The 18,527-nt window shown below is 32.4% G+C and overlaps 2 protein-coding genes across 2 annotated transcripts; one reads left to right on the top strand and one right to left on the bottom strand.

Annotated features, from left to right (window-relative positions):
* The first annotated feature begins 5,065 nt into the window (after positions 1–5,065).
* LOC137832479 (calmodulin-binding receptor kinase CaMRLK-like) lies at positions 5,066–8,251 on the top strand. The gene is made up of 2 exons (XM_068640669.1): positions 5,066–6,946; positions 7,228–8,251. Exons 1-2 carry the CDS (start codon positions 5,530–5,532, stop codon positions 7,881–7,883), a joined length of 2,073 nt encoding a protein of 690 aa, XP_068496770.1. The 5' UTR covers positions 5,066–5,529; the 3' UTR covers positions 7,884–8,251.
* Positions 8,252–11,622: 3,371 nt separating this feature from the next.
* Positions 11,623–16,520, bottom strand: LOC137832477 (O-fucosyltransferase 8). Its single transcript, XM_068640666.1, has 10 exons — positions 15,923–16,520; positions 15,121–15,207; positions 14,930–15,029; positions 14,685–14,755; positions 14,310–14,398; positions 13,894–14,014; positions 13,665–13,808; positions 12,731–13,062; positions 12,393–12,633; positions 11,623–12,071 (listed from the first exon to the last, which is right to left on the bottom strand). The coding sequence occupies exons 1-10, from the start codon at positions 16,187–16,189 to the stop codon at positions 11,763–11,765; spliced, it is 1,761 nt and encodes a 586-aa protein (XP_068496767.1). The 5' UTR covers positions 16,190–16,520; the 3' UTR covers positions 11,623–11,762.
* Between the last annotated feature and the right edge of the window lie 2,007 nt (positions 16,521–18,527).

Raw genomic sequence — 18,527 nt, 5'->3', positions numbered from 1 at the left:
GGTCTTTAATTTTAAATTTTTTAATGAAGGTAACTAGTAATTAGAAAAAAGGTCACAAAAGGTTTTTTTAAGATTGAATTTATTTAAATAAGAAATAATGTATTTAATTATGCTTTGAAAAAGAGAAATATTATGTGTATTTTGTTTTTCAAGGAAGACTGAAATGAAACAATTGGTAGGAAATAAAAATTTGAGTGCAATAATGCACAACTTCATTACGTGTGGACCATTAAGGAAAAGACCATGCACCTTGGGTGTTTCTCCCTGCACCCCATCATTCTCGGAAAATAACATTTTAACCCTTTTAAAATGAATTTCAGATTATTCTTTCAGGAAGATATTTCCAGAACATATATTCCAAAATACATTTTATGAATTCCGGATTTACCATTTCAGAAATTAGAAAAATGTGTTCCAAAAATAATATTTTGAAATAGTTTTTTGTCTTCAGGATTTCTTATTCCATAAATACCCTTTTGCTTACAGAACTCCTATTCTAGAAACACCTTTTTGTTTATGGAACTCTTATTCTAGAATCATTCAAAATTATCAAGGATAATTTTGGTATTTCAAAGAATATAGGGGTGCAGGAAGAAAAAAGTAGGGGTCCAGGAAGAAATACCCATACACCTTTAGTTTGGAAACTACTATGGGCTCTTTATAAAGACCAACAATCGACTGGACCCAAAAAAACAAAAAATATATAATTGACTGTCACAGACCAAGAAAATTTAAAATTTGTTTGGTAGGAGTTAGAAAAACTGTTGGAAACTAATAAACCGTTACAAAACTTAGCAAACTTGTTATTCCAAGCTCATTCACTCGTCCTATGTATTTGTCTTTTCAGTATTTGTTGAAAGTATTAGTGTTTTTTTATCCATAATATTTATGTAATATGGTTGAAAATAATTACTATTACTAGAAACAAGAGTGTATATAGACAATTTTTGCTACGTGGAAAATGTAAAGTATTATGATAAAAAAATTAAATTTTATTATAAAATTTTATATATTAGATAGTTAGTTTATATCAATAACACTAATAATAGTGTGAAATGAAAATAATAGAAGAACATGTGAAAATTTATTCTCAACCTTTCACACTCATTAATTATGTCACCTTAGTTTATATCACCTTAATTATGATATAGGGTAAGCTAATCTAATCTCCTGCAAGCTATGACTAATTGTAGAAACCCTACATTATGCCCATAATGTTTTCAATTCATAATGTGTATAAAGAAATTAAAAACTACCCACTCTGACTCTTTCAAAGTTCAATCAATTTCTTTCATTGGATTGAAAGTTGTCATTTTAAAAATTCAAGAATTTTATTAACCCTTTTTTAACAGTGAAACAAAGTAAGTAAATAAATAAATAATAAAATTAAAAAGGTATTTAAACTTTAAAAAAGTTAAGAAAACGAAATTAAATAAGCCGATTAGGTTTTAAATAAGTACGAATTTAATTAAGAAGGGTATGTTTAGATAAAATATTAAAATTTAAAATATTTAGAATGCACAAGAAATAAAAAAATTAGTATTTAATATGTAGATCATGGTCAACCTTATAAAAACATACCTATTTAAAATATTTACCTTTTTAGCACTACCTATGTAACATGGGGTGGGATGGTTTCCAGGTCATTGGGTCAGTCTGTAGATTTTCTAAGTAAAAAATAATTTAACAATTAGTTTATTTTATAAAAAATTATAATATTTAGTTAATTACAGGTATTTAGTAATGTTAATTGTTGATAGATGATAATTTTTTTACTTCACTCTTGTTGTCTTATTTGAACTATTTACATATTTTATCAACTATTTGGTTTGTGATATATTAATATGTAATGTTAATTTTCACCCACCATTAACAAATATCAACTTCTAAAATAAAAATATATATATTTTGAGATTTTTAAATTTATATTATTTTTCACTCTGTGTAAAAATGTAAGTCAACGCAGTCATGATGAAAATGGTGGGATAGCCAACTCGTCCACCCACCTTTATTTAGATTCTTCTTCACACACAATGAAAGGTTATTACAATTTATTGATATTTTTTTGTAATTTATTATAAGGAAATAAATTATTAATTATTTAATTAGTTTATAAACTAATTTGATTAATTAAAAAAATGATAAGTATGTTAAAATAATTTATTTTAAAAATTTATAATTTTTAAGTTACACACTAATTTAGTTAATTTCAATTAATAATGTAACTTATTTTTACCGATTATTATTTACTTAAATTTTATATTATACTATTTTTAATATATGATGTCTACTTTTTTACGCACTTTACACTAAAAATAATATTATAAATTGAAGTAGCTAATATTTAATTGTATACTAATATATGAAAATTATACATAGTAAAAATGTAAAAAAACAATACAGTAATTTAAATTGAAAAATAAAATCATTTAAATTTATAAAAAAACTACATAAACTTATCTAAATAAAATGACTGGTTTAAATTTAAAAAATATATACACCTTTTCATAAAAACTGAAAGTTGATAATTAATCATTGTAAATAAATAAGAAAATTGCACATATTAAGTGAAACTTTATGAAAGCTTCAATTCCAATAGATATTTGGATTCACAAGGAGAAGTGAGAGAGAAGAGGTGCCTGAGTGAAAAAAAAAAAGAGAAAAAGATAAAATGAAAAGTTAAATTATTTAAATGTAATACTAATTTATAATGAGCCCAATCTCACTCTCTGATCTTAATATTATATTCTAAGTCTGAGTTGTCATTCTCTTGAAATTCTGATTTGGATGGTTGTGTATTAGTTGATACCATCCACTTAACTTGTTCATCATAACAGTTTCAACCACAGTTTATTAACATAAAATAAATCTGCACATATAAATATAGATACACATATATAATGGTAATAGAGAAAAGCCAAAAGCCACGTGCCAGAGCAGGTAAGATAACCACTAGCATCTGGAATTTGTGGAGCAAGCTCGTTGCCAACTTCCAAATCCACTACAATGCAATTTTGAACTGCTTTAGCTAATGCATATCCTCTTTTGGTTTGTCCAAGTTTCACAAGTGGATCTTGTCATTTTCTGAACTTCATGCTTTCTATCTATTCATTTTATTATATATAATCTGTATTATGTTTCTTTTCAATTCCCTTCTTCATATTCTGTACAAAATTGGTATGAACTCTTGAAATATGCCTAATTTTGCTGTTGCTCTTTCCAACTGAGGGTTTGGTTTCGAACGCCAAGGAGTTTTAGAAATTTAAAAATTTGAATTAGTTTGTCTACAAGGTGGTCCTAAAAAACTAATTTAGCCTTTGTCTTTTTCTTTGCTGAAGATAACTTTACCAGTGGTTTTTTTTTTTTCTTCTTTTTCTATTTTGTACATATTTGATTTTCTATATTGAAAATTGACTATCACAATTAATTGAGCAGAATACATCTCCCAAAATGTTACTCACCCTAATAGTCAAACATACTTAGGTCAAATTGTTGTTTTTGTTTATGTTTTCCTTCAATAGATAGGGTAGGAACTGGGAATTAATTTCTGGTTGGTGCCTTTTGCTTTTCTCTTACTCGAAGACATACTTCTTTCTGCATATAACATGCGCAAATAAATCGTGGAGGTAATTTCTATCAATCAAAAGGGCATAAAAAACAACCTTGTTGACCGATGTGACAAGGGCTTAGTAATTTGCATGTGGTTTGTTTTTGTTAAAGTAATTAATTAGATGACGGAGAGTAATGTTTCAAACTGTGCTTGGTTCTTCCCCAAATTTGCCAATCCTATTTTGTACCATTTACTCAGTCATAGCAATCAATTGGGTTTCTATTTGTTTTTGTCTTATAGCTATGACAATCAATTGATTAGGCATGGTTTAAACCAGCAAAACTAGCTTAGTCAAAAGGTACATGAAGCACTCACTCATGACTGTAACAGTGCAATCAAACAATAATTGCTCTCTTATGGTTATTGTATCTTCTTCACCCATGACTAATCCAGGAGCCACTAACTGCTTGTTGGCTACAACATAACCTTTTTATTTATGGGGAATTGTTTGCTGCAGGAACTTAATTGTGGCTGCAATAATTTAATTCTTAGCAGAAAGGAAACCACATCTTGACCCTCAGGATTCAAGACTTGGCTCTTGTTGATTATTGGGCACCTGCTGAAGTAGGAATGGTTGTCAAAAACATAAATAGAATCAATACGATCGAACTAAATTTCTTCTGCCTCTGCCATCAGAACAACTTATTTTTAACCCCAAAAGGGGTTCTATCCCATTCCTTAAAGTCTGGACTCACTCTGCAACTTTTGCTAATTCTGAGTGGTCAATTTGCTATTGCATTGGCCAAGTAAACAACTGCTATATATCAAACAAAATTGAATGGTATGTTAGGCAGCAGAAGCAAGCATACTACGACCGTAATATCCTTCTGAAGACTCGCTATGTCTACTACTAATTACTAATTTACTACAACTTTAATCATGGATTATCCTTATCTTCTTTATCCACCTAAACTATCTGTTATTCTATTAAGGTATGTAGTATAACAACTTTCCCTTCATGTTTTTCCCATCATTGTCAATGACAAGAGACATTAATATGTTAAAAATAACTTTGAAATTTAGAAACTAAATTTAAGATTTTCTTTTGTCTGTTTAAAGTATTATTTAATAATAAATGAAACTAATTTAAGAAAATTATACTGTATTAAATTTAAAGTATATATGCACACAAGAGAGGTGAAGTCTCAAGTGAGGGGCCAGAACCTGGCAGTGTTAGGTGTTGTCAACTGTGTGGTCTGAAATTGGATAATTTATTGCATGGCCATGGGAACATGTTTAGCATTACATCATCATCTTCTCAGCTGATCTTTCTAACCTTCTGAATCACAAATTAAAGATCTGAGACCCTATCCCTTTCAGTCACCTTCAAATCTATTTGAATTAAGGGCTGTTATATTTTTTAAGAGATATACCCTTCAAAGTTAATACTAATATCTGACAACTACTTCTATTAATATTTTGTATTTTAATTAAATAAACAGAGTTGTTAAATGGGTGAAACATTTTTCTTTTATATATCACAGCCTCAGTGTTTCTTCCTCTGCCTGAACCCCCCACTTTATTACAGCACACTGATTAGTCTCCATGGCAGCATGGTTTCACAGATTCACCGTGGGAAATTATGTGACAGAAGAAAACATTTGAAAGTAAAACAAAAAGTGACATTGACTGGCATGCGGTGATCTCAAACCTCTTCAACAGTCAACACATATAGTACATCTTCCATTAATAGTTTTTCACCATCCACAAATAACCACGCTCACGTGCCCGTTAACTCCTCCGTCAAAAACACTTGACGCCGTTGCTCCCACTTCACTACCACTATAACCACCAACTGTCCCACTTAGCCAACAACTATAGCCCACCCTTGGTCTCTCTTTCTCTCCTCTTTTTCTTTCTTTCATACCAACCATCAGGGTATAATAAGGACACCACATTCAGACGGTGGAGCTAAGAAAATGAAGCCCCTTCCCACGTTCTTCATTCTCCTTTTACTAGTTGCGCTCGTGGATTCTAAATATTATTCATGCAAAAATGAAGACCAGGAGCTGGTGTCAAAGGCGTTTCAATCTGTGTCTGGATTCAACTCTTCCTGGTTCCAGAGTGCTTCTAATTGTTCAAATGCTGATGTTATCAAAGGACTCAATCTTTCGTTCAAGAATCTAAGTGGAAGCATTTCGTGGAAGTATCTGAGGAACATGTCCAAGTTGGAGGTTCTAGATCTGTCCGGGAATTTCCTGCAAGGACAGGTACCAAACTGGTTGTGGACAAGTTCAACCTTATTGGTAGTGAACCTTTCCCAGAACAGGTTCGGAGGGAGCATTAACCCCACTTCTCAAAACGGTTCCTTTTCATCGCTGAAAAATCTCAATCTCTCATTCAACAGGTTCACCAACCAGCTTCACCTCTCTGGTTTTTCAAACCTTAAAAGCCTAGACCTTTCGCACAACAACCTTAGAAATTTACCTTTGGGCTTCCAAAACCTCACCAATCTACACCAACTTAATCTCTCCAACTGCAACATTAAAGGCAGCGTAAAACCCATTTCTTCCCTAACCTCACTCTCCTTCTTGGACCTTTCAAACAACTCTTTGAATGGTAGCTTCCCCTCGGATTTCCCTCCCCTGAACACCATAAAATTCTTGAACATCTCCCACAACAACTTCAAAGCATCCGCCGCATTAGACAGATTCAGAAAGTTCGGGAAGTCGGCGTTCATTCACGCTGGCCACAACTTCAGCTACACCGCATCCAAAACGCCAAAGCTAGGTGCAACCTCAACATCAGCTTCAATTTCAAATCCACCACACGAGCAGTCCCACCACATTCAGGCGGAGAAGAAGAGGCGGAGAGAAAAACAAAAGTCAAAACAGAAACCGAGAAGAATGATTGCAGGCTTGTCGTGTGGCTCGACACTGGTGGTTGTCGGATTGTGCATGTGCGTGGTGTGGCGTTGCAGAAGGAAGAGGCAATGGGCGAAAAGGAACAAGTGGGCGATCTCGAAGCCGGTCCCAGTGAGCATGAAGATGGAAAAGTCGGGACCGTTCGCGTTCGAGACAGAGTCAGGGACATCATGGGTGGCTGACCTGAAAGAACCCTCTTCCGCACCCGTGGTGATGTTCGAGAAGCCTCTCATGAACCTCACCTTCGTGGACCTAATAGCTGCCACGTCACACTTTGGCAAAGACTCTCTCCTTGCTGAGGGAAGGTGTGGGCCCGTGTACCGCGCTGTCTTAACAGGAGACATCCACGTGGCAATCAAAGTCATCGAAAACGCCAGAGACGTCCATCATGATGACGCTGTCGCTCTCTTCGTTGACCTTTCCCAACTGAAACACCCCAATCTCTTGCCCCTCTCTGGTTACTGTATTGCAGGTAGCTACCCTACTTTCATGAATCAGGCAAATCTTTTTTTTTTTTTTTTGATACACTTCCAAAATTCTGATTTATAACTGCGCACACCACTGTCCTTTGACTTAACCTACTAGCATTAAATGCCTTCACGGGTTTTAATTTTTTGTAACGTCGCACTCGTTAAGTTAACCTATTCTGTAACCATTTTCACCTAATTCTACCACTCGCTATCATTACGTGTGGAAATTCATGCATGCAGTTTACAATTTCAAAATTTGAAATATTATTTCTATTCTTATCAGGGAGGGAGAAGCTGGTGTTGTACGAATTTATGTCCAACGGAGATTTGGGTAGGTGGTTGCAGGAGCTACCAGCGGGGGAGACTAACGTCGAGGATTGGAGTGGTGACACGTGGGAGATTGTTCAAAACGGCGCCGTTTCTCGAGCCTCGCCCCCGGAAAAGATGGCCTGGCCCTTACGCCACCGTATTGCGGTGGGCGTGGCGCGTGGCTTGGCGTTTCTGCACCACGCGGGCTCCAGGCCCGTCGTGCACGGCCATCTCGTCACCTCGAACGTCCTTATCGGCGACGACTTCGAGCCGCGAATCGCGGATTTCGGGTTCCGGAAATTCGGAAGGGAGAGCGCCGCCGCCGCGGCGAATTGCTCGACAGAGACGGATGTTTACTGCTTCGGTGTGGTGCTGATGGAGCTTCTGACGGGGAGGGGCGGCACGGCGGAGACGGTGGTTTGGGTGAGGAAGGCAGTGAGGGAGGGACACGCGCTGAGGGCGTTGGATGAGAGGCTCAAACTCAGCGGCGGAGGCGACTCGGAGAATGAAATGGTGGAGAGCCTCCGAGTGGCGTATTTGTGTACGGCGGAGTCACCCGGGAAGAGGCCCACCATGCAGCAGGTATTGGGCCTGCTGAAAGACATTCACCCGAGTCACGGAGTCGACTGAGTTGACTCGCCCAAACGAATCGGTTTTCCATTTTCCACGCTAAACCTTGATGAGGAACTGAAATCCTCGTGGTTGCATGCCAGCTGGCAATGGAGTTTTGGAGCATGTAATTGTTGTTTTTGGAAATTGAATTGAAAGAAATATATGTTTATGGTTATGATTGCAATGTATATACGAAAAAGTTGAGGAAGAAAAAGAAAAAGGGAAAAGTGAAAAAGGTAGAGAAAAGAAGTGGAGGTAGATGGGGAAGCTAGGAAGAGAAGGGGAGTGTGTGTTTTTGTGGTGAGCATGCATAGATACATATCCCATACTGCATAGGGCAGAGAATCCCACTTATTAATTGTCTCTTCTAAGAGGGACTTCCATCATTTTTATTCTTTATCCCTTTTATTTATGTTTGCTTTTACTTTATTCTACTCTTAATTTATTTCTCTTAGTTTTAGGAGAGAACATCCTCCCAAACAAACAGTGAGGCCACTTGCTGCAGGTAACGTGTTTGTTTTATTGAAACAAAGGGAGCATGTGTGGAGCACCATGCCTTTATTCATTCTTTCTCATCTCATTAGGTAAGCTCACAGTCTTTATTGTCAACATTGTACGCTTTTTTATTTCTGAGTGTCTTTCAAAAGTTCCGTCTACTTTGTTGTTAATTACCATGATTCAGACAGACTTGTGAACGTAGCATGAGAAAAGAATAGTTCCTCCACATAAAAGGAATTTCAAAATCTTATATTTAATCATTTCAGGTGTTTGCATTTGGATTATATATAGTGATGATAGATATATTTAGCAATCGATTGGGTAGTTTATGTCAAACTATTTTGACTATGGAACCTTGTGACCTTGTGTTTTACTAATAAATAATTAGCACAAACATTATTCTGATATTGTTGTAATTCTTTCCCTGACGTGACATGGAAGAATGAACTCTCAAAATTTCCATCTGCATCACAAAATAATTACTAACATTTTGCACATCACTTTCCACTTTACTTTCAGTTTCAGCTTCTTTAAAGTTGGTCAGCCCGCTAGATTTCCGTGTCCCTAAATTCATCTGTAGTATTGTTGGATGATAATTCTTGAAGTGTTATTGTTTATATAATTCAAATAATAATTTTAAAGCAATTGAAAACCTTTTAGTTAAATATTCTAACATCACTTCTTATAAACACAAAAGAAACGGAAATCACAAATGAGATTATTTTTGGCTAAAACAAATTCAATACTATTGTTTCTAAATTTATTTCAGGCTATATATATATATAAAGACAGATAGATATACAGACTAAAGTAGAATGCTTCAGCTTTTGAGCTCTTTTAACTTTTGCTTTATATCCAAATCTGTTTCCAAATATGCTACAAATTCAGCCATTTTGGACACTTGAGTATTTTTCTGAAAGTTATTCATGGGACACAGTTTACTTTTGACCTTGAGCAAATGAAAAACTCAGTGACTGCACTCTCCTAAAGTTGGTTCCAGAGAAGAGATAAGAATGTGTACATTATATATATACTATACTGGAAACATAGGCATATACACGTTTATTTGTACATTTTCTTTTACGATAAAAAATATAATTAAAATAAATAAATGATTATTAAATTTATATTGAAATTATAAAAACTATATATAAAATATTGTAGTTTATTAATTTTATAATATTATAATTATACAATAAAAGCAGTTATATTTTTTTATCACATTAATTACTGATAATTGGTTATATATTTTTAAATAAAGAAAATAACATTAAAAACTAAAAGATATTTTTTTTAAAAAATCTAAATTTTATTACGTTTTAATGTTTTTAAATCATTATATAGTATACGTAAAAAATTATGTAGATTTTTATTTGAATTCATGTTAATGACATTTTTAATTAATTTACAATAAAAATGTTATACTTACACTGCATAGTTATTAATTTTAATGAATACTATATTATTTTTATATTAAATAATTGCGTGAATCAAATAACGATAGAAATTTTGAATTGACTATGTAGTGTAAGTATAAATTTTTAATTAATTTACTGAACTAAACAACATATTCTAATGCATTTTCAAAGGTTGATTCGCGCTAAATAAACTTCTAGAAAGAAAGGAAAAAATAATGTATTTTTAACATGTAAATGTAATATAATTCAGTTAGCTCGAAAATGTTAAAAAAAATAAAAAGTTTTAAGGATTAATTATACTAAAATTTAAAATTTTAATTATCTCTTTATAAAAGTAATAAATTTTAAGGATAATTAGAATAAAATTAAAGTTTGAGAAGTATTAATTAGAATAAAATTAAAGTTTATAGAACCTATTTATAAAAGAATAAAATTTAAGAGGGTTAAATACTCTTTCCCAAATATTTTTTTCTTAAAACTCTTCACTTAAGAATCACAAGGCTACAAGCCTTAAAGAATTACAAATGATAAATATAAAAATACTAAACATTAATTTTTGTATTTCAAATGTAAAATGTTTTCAGTTTATAAATAATTTACTAGTAATGTATCTCATGTTTTCCTCTGTTCTCTCTGAGAGAACGTAGTTATCAGATTGAAGGAATCATATGATTCATATCCACTTCCTATAGCCATTGATGCTGATTGCAAGGTGTATCAATTTTGACCTCATAATATATGTATCACTTAAATAATTGCAGTTTAATTTATTATATAAACCCAAGAAATATAATTTTGTTTATTAACATCTTTTATACACACATTACCTAATGTTAATTTAATTTCCAATAGTCTTGTTTTAAATGAACGACCTTAACATTTCTCTGAAGCTTTCATTATCAAAGATTTCATCTTCAATCTAAAGTGATATTTACGAATATAAATCTTATTTCCTCCCATTTTTAAAATATTATTTAAGGTTTTTTTGAGAAAAAAAAATACAATATTTTTTATTCTAATAAATTATTTATAAAAAATATTCACAGGTTTATAAATACTAATTAATTACCAAATTTTATTTAAAGAGAAAGAAAATATTCAAATCATAAACTAAGTAAAAACCAAACCCAAGCTTTGAAATTTGTAGCCATCTCAAACTCATTTTTTAAATTAGACTCATTTAAAAATATTAATATTATTAGTATTATTAATATTATTATTATTATTATTATTATTATTGTTAATATTATTATCATAAATGTTGGAGATCCCACATAGACTAAAGATGAAAATATTTCATTATATATAAATGAGTGCAAACCTCATCTTATAGGTTTATAAGATTGGTTTGATAAGATTGAGTTAAATTTAAAGTTCACCTTTAAATAAGATATCAGCTTCGAAAGATAAACAAACTAAAAACTAAGAATTTTGAATAACTTCCAATTAAGAGAAGTCATGTTTTTTTTTTCTCTACTTTTTGAAGATGTCTGTTTGGCCTGCTCCCTTTTTTTGTGAAATTTTGTCTAATTGGCCTTGCGTGATGATTTTCAGTTTTTGCTCATATCTTGTGGCAGAAGTGTTTCTGCTACCCAGGTACTCCATCTATATGAATAATGCTTTTCTCCACAAAAGTTAGGATTCTTTTTCTATCGCATGCACAAGCTCCATAATTATCATGTGTTCGATTTCAATCACTTCATTATTATTTTTATCTTTTTATTTTTTATTTTCTTATTCTATGCATTTGAAATGAACTTGGATCTTATTTTGTTTATTACAATTTTTCGAACTTGATATGTTCTTTTGAACACATTATTACAATAATGCTAATAGAGTATATTCTTTGAAAAAGAAACCAATTTATTTTGTATGTATAGGATCGAGAATAAGATATTATACATCGGGAAAAGAATCAATGGCTAAAGAAAAAGGAAAGTGTTTTTTATGAACAAGTGTTGAGGTAAGGAGTAGCTAGTAGCTAATGGTGTTTGCACATGCACTCATGGCACTTGGGGTTTCTATAAATGCTTCGGCCATAACTCCTAATGCCAGCCTTCTGACCTTCCAGAATCATCTTCTTTACTCTGACTTCAAACCTGCTCCATTTTATGGTGTTGTTCTCCCTCAAAATTGCAGCTAGCCTTGTCTTGTTTGGCCGCAATGTAGGAGCATGATCGCCACCATAGTAGGTTCTGAATCCAGATACCAATGATGAAAGTTGGCTACCAGAGTCAGTCATAGCAAATACATCAGCACTTGCACATGCAATGAAATCCAAAGCCGCCAACTGCATTCACATCAAGTTAATTCATTAGTTACTATAATTATTTAGTATTGTCAAAATATTTAGTCGACATTAACAGTTTTGAGAATATTATCCCAGATAGAAATTGTTGCGAATAAACTTTCCCTCCTAAGTGGAATGCTTATGTGAATCTGAACCTTGAAATGTACTTGGGTATCTTCAAAGTTCATTAAAATCTTCCATATATTGTCAAGAACAACAGTGAATACTGAATAGTGAACAGTGAAGATCTTAGTGGAAATTAAAAAAAAATGGTAGATTGAGACGATCATTGTCATAGGTAATAGAGTGATACCAAATTACCTGAGAAGAAAAATTCCTGAAAGGTGCTAGTTCACTGTCTGTAAGCAGGTTTTCCTTTGTGATCACATTAGGATAGAGACTAGTGAAGGGTTCCATTCTTGAGTTTCCCCCATAAATGTGGGAACCAGCCAAGTATACGTAAGTTTCGGGTTTGAAACCAAGACCTGCTAGAACAAGTGCTGCTTCTTCTGGTGTCAACGGACATCTTCCCAATTTTCTCAAATTCGTTGGAGAAATAGAGCTATAAACATCAATAGCAAGTGCATCAAACAAATTAACCCCGAGGATTTACCATTCTAAACATTATGTAGCAAAGCATATGGTAGAAACATGCATACGTTGAATTCTTCTTCAAGCGTTCAAGAAACAGAGGGAAATGTCTTTCTCTGTAGGCTTGAAGTTCCTTTCTCTCTTCTTCCCCGCCTCCAAAATCGCATAAGGAATAGGCCACCATGTCTATTTCAAATCTCAAGTGCAAAGCTAGATATTTTGCTGAGCCCCTTTTAGCTTCATGATATTTGTTGTTGTGGATGAACTTTCCCAGCAATTGAGTGTCTAACATGCTTCGTCTAGCACCATATTTCCTAATCCTTTGAATCAGTATCGAGCCAAGTTGTTGAATTTTTGGCACGAACTTCAAAGCATGGAAATTGCATTTGCATCTTAACCTCTGCAAATGCCATTGTTGCAAACATATTAAAATGCATTCTAAACGAAAGTGAAATACCTTGAACCTTAAAAAAATACGAAACGAGTGCAGATCTGATGCAAATAACACTTAGTTATTCAAGTGTCCAGATCTGATTGCTACATAATGAAAATGAGAATATCTCTTCAAATGATAGAGGTTGATGGAAAATGATTTGTAAAATAAGTAGAAATAATTAATCAGATCATAGAAAACATATAGCAAATCTTACTCATTAGGTGGTAAAGCAAAGAACAGAAGTATATATTGTTTCTCTGTTGGAATTTGAAGCTTCTATTAAAAAGTACATGTGTGAAAAGACAATGTCAATGCACAAGCAGCAGTGGTCTAGTGGGCAATCTTAAAATGTTTTGGACCAACTATCCAAAAGAATTTAGCATCAGTGTTTCCATGATCGATGACTAGACATTTGATAGTAACAAAAGGGATACATATATTTGGTTAAATTGCATAAGGTAAACCAGTGGCAGAACTTTTGGCAAACCAGTATTGTAGATAAAGGCAAAATTCCAACAAAGTAGTAACCTATTTAAAACTAGACAACCAAGGTAAAATTGTATGACCTGAATATCAGAAGGCAATGGATCAAAACCTAGTCGATTTCCATATCCCAGGAAGTGAACAACTCCATTTCTCAAAAGAATAGGAAGCACAACTTTGATATAGTCAGCAGGTGTGGCTTCCTTGGGAAGATCTGCGTCTGTAATCTAAAAGGAAAGGTGTTTATTGAAGTTGTTGTTATAACGAGTACAGTCTGTCTTCTCAAAGTACATCAGATGAAAGATTACAAACCTGGCTACCAATCGCTTCTACATCCAGAGATTTCATATGAGGTGGAAGTTCCTTCTCAATAATGATATCATCCTTCAAGGTATTCATGAAATACTCCTCCTGGTATATGTCACCAAACTGGCTGCAATTTTTTATTAAATATTACATAAACTGTTGAGTCATTCAATTGAAATCGCATACTGTAAAAGAAGGTGTATGACGCCAAATCGTACTGCAAATTGAGATTTTGATAATTGAGGAAACCATTGAACTACTAAATCACATTACGCAATTGCTTATGTATTATTATTTCATCATTCACATTCAGATCAACAGGAGTGAACAGACAGATGAAAGCTTTTACTATATAAAATGGAGAAAGCAAAACCTGTACAAGTGAAAGTTCAGTTTTTACTTTAGTGCCAAACACATCGTACCTTGGATCCTTCCATACGTTACTGTAAAGAAATTCTGGAATGACCAAAGTTGCATTAAGCAGAGATGCCACAGCCACAGCATTGCAAACCTGTAATCACTACAGTAGTCTCATTACTTCCATTATTGGATATACCAAAAGCATGTCAAGAAGAAAGGATAAAAGATCATATTTGATCACAAGTCTAGTGATTAACTACATTCTTGATAGTTGATAACCATTAGATAAAATGGTGCATCGTTATGTCTGTACAATACTTAATTTCATTGCTTAAGATCCATCACTTTTCTATTCCACGATCATAGAATTAGTGGTGCTTGTATGCGTCTAGTTACGAGAATGTCGGAAAAGATATGGATTAACAGCCTGTACTTACAGCAACTCGTTGTTGATTTAGACCACCATTTGCACTGACTAAGATGTAACCATTACTTTGCACAGGCTTCCCTGTCATAGATTATAAATTAGTTACAGAGCAGTATACCAGGCAAATAATTTTCTGATACTAAGTGCACTTTAAACTTCAAGTTGCGGATATAAAAGTATAAGAATAAATACTCGTCGTAAAAGTTTTGTGCAGGTTTTATAACACCAACCAATGGATAAGAAAAATTCACAAACCCGAATTGGATTGAACTTTTGTTTCTGCACAAGGTTTCCAAGAAGATGCCTTCCGAAATGGTTCCACCCATAAATTTGATGGCTCTTGCTTGAACTCCTTCTGTGGTAACAAAAAACAGAAATAAACTATCTAACATACTGAAAAAAAGTATCTAAACGCATGCACATCAATCTGTAAGTTTGATTCTAACCTCTGCAAGAGCACTGGAAGCCAAGTTTAGAAGTCGTTCATACATATATACTGGCGATTGTTTGCTGTAGCTGTAGGAATCTCTACCCTTTTCATTTAAACATACGTTGGTTATATATGCCAATTAGCAAAATATCACATAAATTTTAAGTAAAGTACAAGGTAACTTGAATTTTACAGACTTGAGACGTGCACCCCTAGCTTAAGATAGTTTGGGTTCAAGTATTCAGAAACATCACATTTAAACTGTAGAAAAATTGTTTCCACTTTACACTAGCAGAAACTTTGGATCACTCGCAGAAAACTCGGTTGAAAACTTTGAACCACATGAAGTTAATATTTCTAATTTTCAGAAGAAAGTTGTTCAGACACGGTTGACATCAGATTACGTTAGATGTAATAGATACAGGAAACAATCTTACCGAGAAAACGACCATAGACTTTGCTATAATGAAGATAAATACAAATTCATGTTTAAAAGCTCCACCCTCCATCAGTATTATTAATAGAAAAAACGGTAAAATGTGTTCTATGTCTTTCAATTTTTGGTCAAAATTAGTATTAGTTCTGAAAAGAAAAGTTCTTCGTCCTAATATATCACAAAAAAAGGGAAAAATTCACTAGTTATAAACATGCTAAGATTAAAATTATGCTTCTAAAATACTGAGGCTAAGACTAATTCTTATTGAAAATTGAGAAACTTGAAACACTTTTTACTCAAGAATAAATATGAACACACATAGATAATCTCTGAAATTATTTGCACATGTGAGTTGAAGGAGCAAGAGATTCTGTAGTTGTACCTGAAACACAGTCGAGTTATTTGGGGCTGTAGCAGGTTGAAGATTGGTAAACTCAAAAAAGGAGATGATAAGAGAGTCAAGAAGGAAAAGGCAACCCAACAATCCAAACATGACAACAATGGCCCTGATGTGTTTTTTCCCTACATAGAGCCCCCTACAAGAATTGCATTTTGAATAATCACTTTTGAGCCCTTGAAGCAACAAAGTTTTGGAATGCCAACCCTGAAACTCAGGACGCAGACTTTTATGAGACCCTTGTTTCCCCATTACACCACTACCTATCAGCTTAATTTACAGTAGCCAAAGTTTATGACTTTAACTATTCACATAGGCCTCCTCCCTCTCTTTTTCCCATACAGAGATAAATGGTCACTAAAACAAGAAGAAAGAACTCTGAGAGGCATGAAAAAGCCTATGCTTATGGTGTCTTGCTGACTCTTATGGATTCCAAAACCGAACCACCAATCCATTAGAATTCAAGTTTGGTGGGGCAATAGGGGGATTAAACAAAAGAATGGAGCTTTCTGGTATGTTTCCAAGTGAAGCGAAGAAGTAGGTGATGGAGATATGCAGCTGAGAAAGTAGTAGATGAATGAGTGAAATCCAAGCGAAAGACGAAAACTCAACTATGCATTGAAAACATACCTTATGGAATAAGAATGAGCATGTATATGGAACAACAACTTCCCACCAAACACAACACTGACAGCAGGTGTTGGCACAGTTTCATCTTCCTCACTTCCAAATTCCATCTTTGACAAGCAAAGGAGTGACAGTACCAACAACAACAACAAACATTTCTTTACTTTTCTTGTTCCTTTTCATTTCTGCTCTGAATAGTTTTTTCTTTCAACACTTTGGCTTCTTTACGTTACTTGTTGTTTATGGTTTGGCGGGTTTTTAATATTTACACAATACATTAACCGTTTCACTTGAGCCTCGATTATTTTGGTGAAAAGTTAATATAAGTGTTTTTAAAAATATTTCTTAAAAATAATTACTTGTCTAATGAGTGATTTTTTTCTCAGTTTTTTTTATGTATTTTTGAAAATAAATTTTTTTCGGTCTTTTATTAACTAAAAATCATATTTATTTCTTAAATGAGTGTTTTTTTTTAAATTCATTTTTAAAATACTTATTACGTTTAACCAAACTTATCCAAGATTTTTCTTAAATAAGTATAAAATTTTTGTTTTTAAAATAACCAAACTAGTCAAACACATAAAGGAAATGAGGAATATGCTTATTTTTATCAAGAAAACACTTAAAAAAACTCAAACTAACCAAATTGTTTTTATCAAGAACTTGGTCTTCGAGTATCTAGGCTTTCCTTTTTAATCTTCTTGTTTAAAAAAAGACAAATTTTAAATTACTGTAAGTTTTGTTAAAATATACTTTTAGCTTAGAAAAAAATCTTATAAACTTGTATGACAAGTGGCAACACGCTTTATTAAAATATAAATAAAAATGTTTGATTTATTTATTTCCAAATCAAATAAAGCAGTTTTTAGCAGAAAGTTTGTGGTAAAAAACATTTAAAATGTTACTAATCAGTTTTGAAAAATACTTATAATTTAGGTTGTGATTCTTTCAAGGTGGATTTGAATTGAAGAAGATGATGTGATAAGTTTGATTTCACAAAAAAAAAAAATTTAATTGATGAAATTGTAATTATAATTTTACTTTTGTGACTAAAAAATAATTTAAAATGAAATATGGATTTGTTATTTATTTAAAATTATTATTTTCGTGAAAAAAAAGAAATATATGACGTTATATAGATGCAAAATTATTGAATATTATTTCTTATAAAATTTAATAAATTTTGAATAAACGTAATTCTAAAATTTAATAAAATAAACTAAAATTGGTATAGAAATTCAACACTTAAATAATATTAAACACGTAAAAGTACAATACAATATGATGAAAAAAAATTGAATACAAATAATTATAAAATTTAATAAAAATAAGTCAAAATTAGTACAAAATTAGTACAAAAACCCAACCCTTAAATACTATTAAATATATATCTATATATACATATATATATATAAGTTAAACTAATGTCACATTTAAACACATACTTAAAATATACAATAATACGATACAATAAAATAAAAATTTAATTAATTTAATTATTGTAACATCCCTAATTTTTTATCCATATATAATAAAGTAAAATAAACACTATCTACTTAACATATGAATATATATAACTATCTCTTAATTGTATCTAAAAAAAATATATCTCTTCATAGGGATTTTAATATATACACCAAAAGTTTTAAAAACAAACAGAGCATTCAAATTAAAATTTTCACATCCTCCAGTTGCTCACTTAGGAGCTCTATTACCTCCTGCAATCTCGTCTGCTCCCGTGTACCACACGATCATCACAAATAAAGAAACAAACACAAAACGAATAACAGGGTAAGCTAGCTATAACAAAATTTTCTATATAATTTAAATTTCAAATTGATACACAACATTCATAAATTCTCATACAATTTCTCAAACATTTCACATAACCATCAAGTGTCTATCACGTTCATCATCCACATTACTCCTATTAGATTTCTACTGACTCACATACTCAGACACT

This window comes from Phaseolus vulgaris, chromosome 6, assembly GCF_000499845.2.
Source record: "Phaseolus vulgaris cultivar G19833 chromosome 6, P. vulgaris v2.0, whole genome shotgun sequence".
NCBI lineage: Eukaryota > Viridiplantae > Streptophyta > Magnoliopsida > Fabales > Fabaceae > Phaseolus > Phaseolus vulgaris.
Note: the sequence above shows the minus strand (reverse complement) of the source record. Positions and strands in the feature narration are given on the sequence as shown.